The sequence below is a fragment of the Podarcis cretensis genome, assembly GCF_951804945.1.
Source record: "Podarcis cretensis genome assembly, chromosome: 8".
Classification (NCBI taxonomy): domain Eukaryota; kingdom Metazoa; phylum Chordata; class Lepidosauria; order Squamata; family Lacertidae; genus Podarcis; species Podarcis cretensis.
In genome coordinates, this window is record NC_137177.1 from 26614856 (window position 1) to 26625353 (window position 10498).

Here is a 10498-nt window from a genome sequence, read left to right on the forward strand (position 1 = left end):
GGGGGTGGAGTGTGTGCGTGCGTGCGTGCGCGCGCATATGTAGAGAGCGCACCGGCTGTTTCAAAATCTCTCTCAATCTGTTTCAGCCACACTACAGATGGGGCCTCAAACAGTAACCCCCAGAATAAGCAAATCACTGCGAGGGAAAGCGTTAACAAAAGTTATTCCCAGTTTCCCATCTGCAGGACCGTGGGCAGTTATGGGCATCCACGAGGCTGCAATTCCGTGCAGGCACTTGGAAGCAAACCCCATTCAAATCAGATTGAGGTAAAACAGGCATCAGAGAGAGCTGCAGTACTTCTTTGCAAGCATGGGGGAAAGGCCATAGCTCAGTGGAAGAACATCTGCCTTGCATGCAGAAGGTCCCAAGTTCAATCCCTGGCATCTCCAGGTGGGGCTAGGGATGTCCCCTTCCTGAAACTCTGAAGTCACTGCTCAGTAGACAAAACCAAGCCAGATGGACCAATGGTCTCACTTGGTATAAGAGGACAAGGCCCTTGTACCTTTGAAAGGTGTGCAGAAGAATTTTGGTTAGGGCAGCTTCTCATCACCCTGCAGGGCAAACTGCCTGCACACTGAAATTTCCTCTTCTTGCACAGCTGGTAAAAAAGAGAAAACCATGAAAGAACCCCAGCACCTTCCTTGGTCGCCTGGTCTTTGCACCTCTTCCAAAACTTTCAGCAAACGCCACCATTCATCTATAGAGTTGGATGACACCCTGTGCTATCCACAGATTGCCTCCAAGCCGTTTTCAGAAAGAGCAAAGACCAAAGGAATGCAAGAGTCTACAGAATGTGCTTTTTGGCTCCAGTTAAGGTGAGTTGCACCTTTCAATTTCCCATGATGATCACTCTCAAGGTAGCCAAGGTAGTGCCCTCCATCCGTTGTTGGGAACTACAACTCCCATCAGCCACCTGCACCCCCACAACGTGGCTAATAGCAAGAAATGATGGGAGTTTTATTTATTTGGAATGCACCATGTTGACTGCCCTGGATCCTTGCTGTGCACTGCCCTGAGATCTGCAGACAAAAGGTAGTATACAAATTTAATAAATAATAGTAATAATAATGATGCTGAGACACCTCCAAGATATTCAGTGGTGCCCACTGGGACAGGTAAGCCAGAAGGCACAGAGAACAGCAGCAGGTGGCACCAAAGCCATTGAGAAGTCTTTCTCACACCCTCCTCCCTCCTGTGTTTACAAGGCCAACACAGAGTGCCACCCCCATGGAATGGTTGTAAGGAAGAAGGCAGGCAGGGAGGCTGGCTGAAGGGAGAATATGTCGATGGGGCAGTGCCTCGTTGACCCTAATGGACTAGCCTCCACTGAAGAGACATTGACTTGCGTCCTACCATCAATGAAAACTCACATCATCACGGCTCCATTGGGGCAACTGGAATTATCCCACAATTGTTTCCTCCCACTACCAGAAACTCAAAGAGGCATATCACTAACTGTGAGCATTGAAACAGCTCTTATGGGGGCAGGCAGGTCAGCTTTGGCTCCAGTCTTTCAGACATGATGCCTTCAAGGGGGCTACCTCTTCCTCTTTGCTGCTACTGCTGCTGCTGCCACCCACACCCTTGCTCTCCTCTCCCTCTCTGCATCCAAAGGAGAGGGTGAGGCAAGCAGAACCTGGTACTCCTTTCCTTTGTCCCTGCTGCCACTCCCTCAAATGGAGAGGGAAAGATGTAACACAGAGAGGTTGCTGCACTCTCAACTCACACCAGCATATAGCCAAGGGTCAGGTAGGCGAGAGATGGAGTCCCAACAACATTTGGATGGATAGTCAAGCATGCTCCATCCCTGCAAGGAGTTCACTTGCAGAATTGCCTTACCCCATGTATGCCGACCGCAATCTGTGAAACTGCTACTCTTACAGGTGCCATACTCCTTCTGCACTTGTGAGAAGTTGATTTTTTAGCATGGCATCACCGACACATTGGGACTCCCTGCCTATTGACATCAGGCAGGTATCTTTGCTGGCCTCTTTTCAGCACTTGCTTGTGTTTGTTTAGGCAAGCCTATCCAGATATCTAGGGTGGTGACATGTGTTTTAATCTATTTTTGCTTGATTCAAATCAGATTTGGAATGTCCTTAAATACATGTTTTGATCATCTTGATGTTTTTAATTTATTTTTGCAAACCGCTTGGAGGTTTTATTACAGCCAAGCAGTGTGTAAATGTTGCAAAGTAAATAAAATTTATTAAGGAGAACACGGTTAGGGGGCTCTGGGAGTTAGCAGTGGGTGGTCTGCAAGGAAGGAGCATGGGAGATGCTCAAAGAAGTTGATCCCTGATGCTGATTGACCATACATGCATGCTTGCAGCTGAAAGTTAAAATGGCCCTGTGCTGTGCTAGTCTCTCCTATGCAGCTACTTATAAAACCAAGGAGGGAGAAGGAGACTTGCGAGTCGGCAGTGAGACAAGGGTCTCAGCAGTGTCACAGATCTCCACTCGATTAAATGCCAGTTCACAGCAGAGCCTTGCTTTCTGCATGGAACATTCAGATACCTTGAGAGAACAAGTGACTAGATGCACTATTAAGGGAGAACCAGTTCTGGCAGTTTTAATACCTGCATAGAAGGGGGACATCCAGGGAGTGCAGTTTTTCACCTGAGTTGCGCTTGGGTCATTAGCAACCTGCACGTGCCACAATCTCCTGCAGTTCCCCGCAGGAGCTGGGCTCTTGACTCAGAAACCCGACTACATTAGTTCAGGCACTGACAACCTCAAGGCTGAATTACCACAATGTGTTCTGTGTGGGGCTGCCCTCGGATCTGGTCTGGAGATGGGAAGAGACTACAGCCGATGTATGACACCTGTGCTAAAAGACCTGCACTGGCTTCCCGTCTTCTACTGAGCAAGGTTCAAGGTTCTTGAAGAAGTGCAAGCCCTGAACAGCTTAGGCTCAGGATACCTTTAGGACTGTCTTGCCCAGTATGTCCCAGGCCAATCACCAATATCATCTGGGGCAGCACTATTAGTGGCTCCCAATGGTGCAGAAGCATGACTCATGTCAACATGAGCCTTCAGGACAGTGGGCCCAAATCTCTGGATCACCGTCCCAGTAGAAACCAGGCAGGCACTGCCCTGGCGAAGTTTCAGATGCCAAAATGGTTTTATTTCAGGAGTGCAGCTCTGATGTTCTCCCCTCCTACAGATGTTTCAATCTATGCTTTATATTTTGTACATTGTATTTTGTCTTCTTTGTAAGTCATTTTAAGGCACCTGTGAAAAGCAGGTTGCACATTTTAAAAACAAACTGTAACAGTTTGCTGCTTTCTAACCAAGTCAAGCACAGAGGAATGACACATATGTAAGGAAGTAAAGTCGAATAGCAAAAGATCCAGGAGAGACCACCCCTTTTGCTGTAGTTGTTAAATGACTTGTGCTTACCCTAGCTGCTGAACAGAGACACCCCACTTCTATACAGGTGTTAAAAGTGCCAGACAGGTGTGCCATGCAGTATAGTGGGAAAAGGACTGAACTAGGAAACTTGCACCCCAATCTATCTTTGCTTACTAAAGTCAGCCTGACAACTGAATGGAACTCACTGGGGATAAAGAACACACAGAATTGTAGACTTGGGTTTCCCTGGGTGACCTGGGACAAACCATTTTCTATGGGTCCCCTCTGCAAAATGGGAACAGCAGCACTTTCCTTGAAGGGGCCCTGAAAAGATGGGTGAAAAGGATTGTACAGATCTTTGCACGTTAAAAAGAGCTTTTTGGGGAAAATTAGGGCAAAGGCCTTGTCAACTCAAACATCAAGGCATTCCAAAAGTAATATACAGTAGTTTGCTGCCTTATACGGAGTCATCAGACTAGTTGTTCATTTAGTACAGTCCTGTCTACACATGAATGGCAATGGTTCCCCAGGTTTACAGGGAGGGAGATGGCAGGGATTAAATCTGGGACCTTCTGCATGCAAAGCAGATGCTCTACCACTGAGACGAGGCCCACCCCTTGAAGAATCAGGGGTAATTTTCTTGGGATGAGCCCAAGGGATATCAGGAGGGGGGCATTTTTAAAACACTTTTACAACACTTGTCGTCCTTTGCTTTAAAGCCTTTTCTGCTTCTTTGAGAGGTCACTTATTTACCGTCTCTCCTTTCCCGTCCCAACCCCAAGGACTCAGATTACACTTACAATGCATCCAACTGTCACTGGCACCCTAACAACAACTTCACAACATTAATTAGGCAACAGCAACTTGGCAAAGGCTCGGTGCCAAGGTTACACCTAGGGCTCAGTGGTACAGATCCATAGTGAGAGAGGACACATATATAAAGTGTTGATTCACTTCCTCAGCCAACAGGCATCCGGGAAAACCTTAAGTGACAGGTTTGCGGAGCACATGTCAACCAGAGAGGCCACTGCATGTTAGGTTGTTCATACAAACAAAGGAACATAGGAGGTTGCCATATACCCAGCCAAACCATTGGCATAGCCAACTTAGTATTGCCTACACTGACTGGAAGCACCTCTCCAGGCTTTCAGATGGAGGACAGTCTTAGCCCTATCTGGAGATGCTAAGGATTGAACTTGGGACCTTCTGCATGCAAAGCAGACTGAAAACCCACCCAGAGTAGGAGAAAAGCAACTGTTTGAGCTCTTTTTTCTCAGGTTACAACATTACTAAAAAGCAATAAATGCCCTAGATTGAACACTGAGAGGGATGAGAGCTAAATAATGCTAACATGCATCTTCAGTGGAGGAAACTCTGAACTCTGAAGAGGGCCTACTTAGTGGTGGCTCCCCGGTTGTGTAGCACACTCTGCAAGGAAGTTGGCCTAGAACATACCTTATGGTCTATTTTATCAACAGGCAAAGTTATTTCTATTTCTCAGAGCTTTCTAGATTCAGTCTGCTGCATAAAGATTAACAGAGACAGTACTGGAAAGGTTTCCCTGGGTAGAACATTCCACAGGCAGGGGCCACCACTGAAAAGACCACCTTGTACACCGCCCTCAGGTGCAGCACCCAGAGAAAGGCCTCCGATGAAAATGTTGATTTCTCTCCATTAGTCTGCTTTTGGAAGCAGTTCAAACACTCACAGCTGCATTGCCCTAGACAAAGGTAAGAGCAGGCTGTTTCATGCAAATGTGTTACGCTTATTACCAGGTTAAGTGAGTATAGATGCAAATCAGACATTCATATGTACAAATGAATGCTTGACGTTCCCCGTAACCCTTTCCCTCCAAAGAGGAACATGGCTAGATGGCAGATCTCAGCTGAATTAGGAACACAGGAAATTATCTTATTACTGATTCCTTCTTATTACCTTGTTCAGGACCTACTATGCTGGCTGGCAATGTGTGGCTCCTCCAGGGTTTCAGGCAGGGGTGTGGGATTCCCAGCCCTACCTGGAGATGCTGGGGATTGAACATGGCACCTTCTACAGCCACTCCCTTAAATTATACACCAGTGGCTGGGCTTACATACTGTTTTCTGTGTGGCGGCATGCCTTCACAGAGTGTCCAAGTGCAAAGGTGGATAGGGCTTCTGAACTTTTAATAAGCAGAAGATGACATTTCTGCAAGTGCAACCTGTATGACAAAGCTCAGATTTCCTCTTCTACACAACTACTAAAGGAGCAGAAGGCCTGTCCTGTTTTTCATTCGGACAGCCTACTAATTCCCAAGGCTTGGGCCCACTCAGCATCCCAGGCAGCATCCCAGCCTGCACCTAAATTAGCACTGGGGTGACCAGCAGAATAATGTGCAAATTTAAGAAGCCCTGCATCAACATAAGAAGAGTCAGTTGGCTCAAGCCATTGGCCCACATGGCTCAGCGGCTAACCAGGAGCTTATGGGAAGCCCACAAACAAAACCTGAGCACAGGAGAAATCTCTGCCCCCACTCAGTGGTTTCTAGCAACATCCAGAAGCATTACTAACTTCAACCATGGAGGCAGAACATAGCAAATATGTGTAGTAGCCATGAATAGCCTTGTTGTTGTTTAGTCATTTGGTCGTGTCCGACTCTTCGTGACCCCATGGACCAGAGCACGCCAGGCACTCCTGTCTTCCACTGCCTCCCGCAGTTTGGTCAGACTCATGTTTGTAGCTTCGAGAACGCTGTCTAACCATCTTGTCCTCTGTCGTCCCCTTCTCCTTGTGCCCTCAATCTTTCCCAACATCAGGGTCTTTTCCAGGGAGTCTTCTCTTCTCATGAGGTGGCCAAAGTATTGGAGCCTCAGCTTCACGATCTGTCCCTTCCAGTGAGCACTCAGGGCTGATTTCCTTAAGAATGGATACGTTTGATCTTCTTGCAGTCCATGGGACTCTCAAGAGTCTCCTCCAGCACCACAGTTCAAAAGCATCAATTCTTCGGCGATCAGCCTTCTTTATGGTCCAGCTCTCACTTCCATACATCACTACTGGGAAAACCATAGCTTTTACTATACGGACCTTTGTTGGCAAGGTGATGTCTCTGCTTTTTAAGATGTTGTCTAGGTTTGCCATCGCCTTTCTCCCAAGGGGCAGGCGTCTTTTAATTTCGTGACTGCTGTCACCATCTGCAGTGATCATGGAGCCCAAGAAAGTAAGATCTCTCACTGCCTCCATTTCTTCCCCTTCTATTTGCCAGGAGGTGATGGGCCCAGTGGCCATGATCTTCGTTTTTTTGATGTTGAGCTTCATACCATATTTTGCACTCTTCTCTTTCACCCTCATTAAAAGGTTCTTTAATTCCTCCTCACTTTCTGCCATCAAGGTTGTGTCATCTGCATATCTGAGGTTGTTGATATTTCTTCCGGCGATCTTAATTCCGGCTTGGGATTCATCCAGCCCAGCCTTTCGCATGATGAATTCTGCATATAAGTTAAATAAGCAGGGAGACAATATACAGCCTTGTCGTACTCCTTTCCTAATTTTGAACCAATCAGTTGTTCCATATCCAGTTCTAACTGTAGCTTCTTGTCCCACATAGAGATTTCTCAGGAGACAGATGAGGTGATCAGGCACTCCCATTTCTTTAAGAACTCGCCATAGTTTGTTGTAGTCGACACAGTCAAAGGCTTTTGCATAGTCAATGAAGCAGAAGTAGATGTCTTTCTGGAACTCTCTAGCTTTCTCCATAATCCAGCGCATGTTTGCAATTTGTTCTCTGGTTCCTCTGCCCCTTCGAAATCCAGCTTGCACTTCTGGGAGTTCTCGGTCCACATACTGCTTAAGCCTGCCTTGTAGAATTTTAAGCATAAGCTTGCTAGCGTGTGAAAGGAGTGCAATTGTGCGGTAGTTGGAGCATTCTTTGGCACTTCCCTTCTTTGGGATTGGGATGTAGACTGATCTTCTCCAATCCTCTGGCCACTGCTGAGTTTTCCAAATTTGCTGGCATATTGAGTGTAGCACTTTAACAGCATCATCTTTTAAAATTTTAAATAGTTCAGCTGGAATACCATCACTTCCACTGGCCTTGTTATTAGCAGTGTTTTCTAAGGCCCATTTGACTTCACCCTCCAGGATGTCTGGCTCAAGGTTAGCAACCACACTACCTGGGGTATACGAGACATCCATTTCTTTCTGGTATAGTTCCTCTGTGTATTCTTGCCACCGCTTCTTGATGTCTTCTGCTTCTGTTAGGTCCTTTCCACTTTTGTCTTTTATTATGGAAATCTTTGTACGAAATGTTCCTTTCATATCTCCAATTTTCTTGAACAGATCTCTGGTTTTTCCCATTCTATTGTTTTCCTCTATTTCTTTGCATTGCTTGTTTAAGAAGGCCTTCTTGTTTCTCCTTGCTATTTTTTGGAAATCTGCATTCAATTTCCTGTATCTTTAACTATCTCCCTCGCATTTTGCTTGCCTTCTTTCCCCCACTATTTGTAAGGCCTTGTTGGACAGCCACTTTGCTTTCTTGCATTTCCTTTTCATTGGGATGGTTTTCATTGCTGCCTCCTGTATAATGTTACGAATAGCCTTATCCCCCATTTATTTGTATAATCCTCTTTTAAAGCCATCTAAGTTGGTGGCCATAATTGCCCCCTGTGGGAACAAACTCCATAGTTTAACTATTCACTTTGCGTAGCATTTTCTTTTATCTGTCCTGTATCTTCCAACATTCAGCTTCATTGGATGTCTACAGATTCACAAGTTATAAAGGGGCGGAGCTTTTCCCTACCTACCTTCTCCACGCCATGTCTAATTTTATACATTCCTATTATGTTGCCTCTTACTTGCCTTTTCTCAAAACTCAAAAACACGCAAACGCTGCAATCTCTCTTCATAGCAGAGTTGCTTGAGCATTTTGGTTGCCTTTTCCTAAACATTTCCCAACTCTACAATATCATTTTTGAGGCGAGAAGTGGCAAGAACTGTACCCAGCATTTGCATTACGCTATCTGCTTATTAATTTCCAATTCTTTCAGGAATGATCTCTAGTGTGGAATTTGCCTGTTTCCACACCTGCCACATAGCAGGTCTATATTTTCATTCCAACATGACAGAAAGGGATATCTATGCTATGAATTATCCAGGACTGTGGATGGGCCATTCCTGTGTGCCAAGCTTCTCTTAAATCAAATGCCAAACATCAGTTTGCACACTGGCTATACATGTGGCCTATCAAGCATCAAACTTTGAGAAGAGAAAGCTGGTTCCACTCAGTGCCCTTGCGTCCCTCTCTCTCTCACACACACACGTATAGTAGTTGAACCCACCTCACAGGACGGTTGTGAGGATTAATGATGACAACGGCAGGAATGTTGCTCTGAATTCCTAGGAAGTTCAAGAATAAAACCAAAATGATGGTCTATATGCACAGCATGAACGCCAACATGAGAGTGACTTCTTCTAAAAGCAGAGATGAAAAACTTGTGGCCCTCAAACTGTTGCTGGACTCTTAAGTCCCACTATCCCGGCCGTACTGGGGCTGCTGGGAGTTGGAGTCCAACAAACACGCGTGCAATGGCAATTCAGAAGAGCAGGCGCTGCTCTTTGGTTAAGAAAGGAACCAAGGAGAGAACTTCCAAGTCCTTTCCCGGAGAGGCTCCTCCTGGATCAAAGTAACGCCTTATTACCCACTAAAGAGCCGCAAGTAACGCCGAGTCTCTCCCGCGGAGCGAAGGTCGGGTTGGACCAACCCTGTCCCAGGAAGCAAACTCGCTCGCCCGCCCACCGCTAGGTCCTCTAGTGACTGGCTCGGCGGAACCGGCCGTTGGCCCACGATCCAGCCCACCTCGGGGAAAGCGAGGGCTCCAAAACTTCCCGCGCGCGCACGCCGCCCCCCTTTCCGAGAGCGAGAGAGACCTCCCCCAGTGGAAGAGGGGGTGGGGTGGAATGGAATGGGGCTTAGGAAGGGCGGGGGAGAGAGAGAGAGAGAGAGAGAGAGACAGACAAACCCACGCCGGATCTCACCCACCTGCCTGGCTGGGGACACCGCCGTGCGCGCAAATCAGGGCGCAGAGGAGCGCCGCCCGCAGGTGCCAGGCGCGGGCCGCAGCAGGAGGCATGTCTGGGTCCTCTCCGGAGCAAGCAGCAGCGCCAGCAGCGAGCGCCCAGCTCAGAGTGGCGCTTGTTTTTCACTTTGGGAACAATGATCGCCTGTAAAGTGATCGGGGCTCCCGGGGACGCAACCGAGCAGCAGCAGCAGCAGCAGGAGGAGGAGGCGAGTCAGGGAGCAGAGGCGCGCGCGGGCGGGGACCGGGGGAGGAATTCAAGGGGGTGGGGCAGGCAGGTGCGCCGGCGGGGCTCTAGCAGCTCCGCCCCCGCCGGAGAGGGGCGGGTCCTCGCCTCCCTCGCACGCCGCGGCGCGCGTCCGTTTCTTATGCGGAGGAGCCGCCGTGCGTAAGCGGAACCCAAAGAACTCACCCGCTTAATTTGAGCTGCTGCAATTAAGAAGCAGGCTCCATCCTAGAATTTTTTTACGGTGATGATGAATAAAAAGGTGTCCGTGCGCGCGTGCAATGTGTTTTTCTCCCGCACCCACTCTGCACATGACCACAGGCCTGCCTTGCAGGTTTTGCTACCTGCAGTAATTAGGGGAAATGTCATTATATTTTTTGTCCTGCTTTTTAAACCCAAAGAGTGCTACAGAAAAGCATTCGTGAGATACACACAAGGATGCAAAGGTGATAAAAGCAACAATGTAAATAAAATAAGAATAGTGAAAGTTAAAATTACTGTATAAAAATCAGAAAGGATTCAGTGGCTGGCTCCGGAAGTAATCTTGGCATGTAAGTGGTATATATTAATTAATAACGCTGTGGGTTTTGCATCACCCATCTTCATATTATTATTATTATATTTATATACTGCTTGATGCCAAAATAGGCTAAAATGCAATTCACAAAGCATAAGAATAAAATTTCACGATACTGAAATATAAAAATCCATACTGGAGATATGCAGTAAAGCAGTATCATGAAACACTGAAATATAGACACCCATAATTAAAGTATGAAATCAATCCAACTGAAACAACACAGCAATTAAAACAAGAGACTGAGTGATCAGGGGAATGACAGTGTCAATAGAGATGCCTTCAAAAGC

At 47.0% G+C, this 10498-nt stretch overlaps 1 protein-coding gene across 2 annotated transcripts in view; it reads right to left on the reverse strand.

Annotated features, from left to right (window-relative positions):
* Window positions 1-9654, reverse strand: part of CD164L2 (CD164 molecule like 2) — a 37548-nt gene extending 27894 nt beyond the window's left edge. The window contains exon 1 of one of the 2 annotated variants that reach the window (XM_079986487.1): window positions 9369-9647. In XM_079986487.1, coding sequence (XP_079842613.1) covers window positions 9369-9459 — 91 coding nt within the window. In that variant the 5' untranslated portion in view covers window positions 9460-9647. Of the gene's footprint in view, window positions 1-9368 lie in introns of both variants that reach the window. The other variant, XM_079986486.1, reaches the window with a different exon arrangement.
* Window positions 9655-10498: the final 844 nt, after the last annotated feature.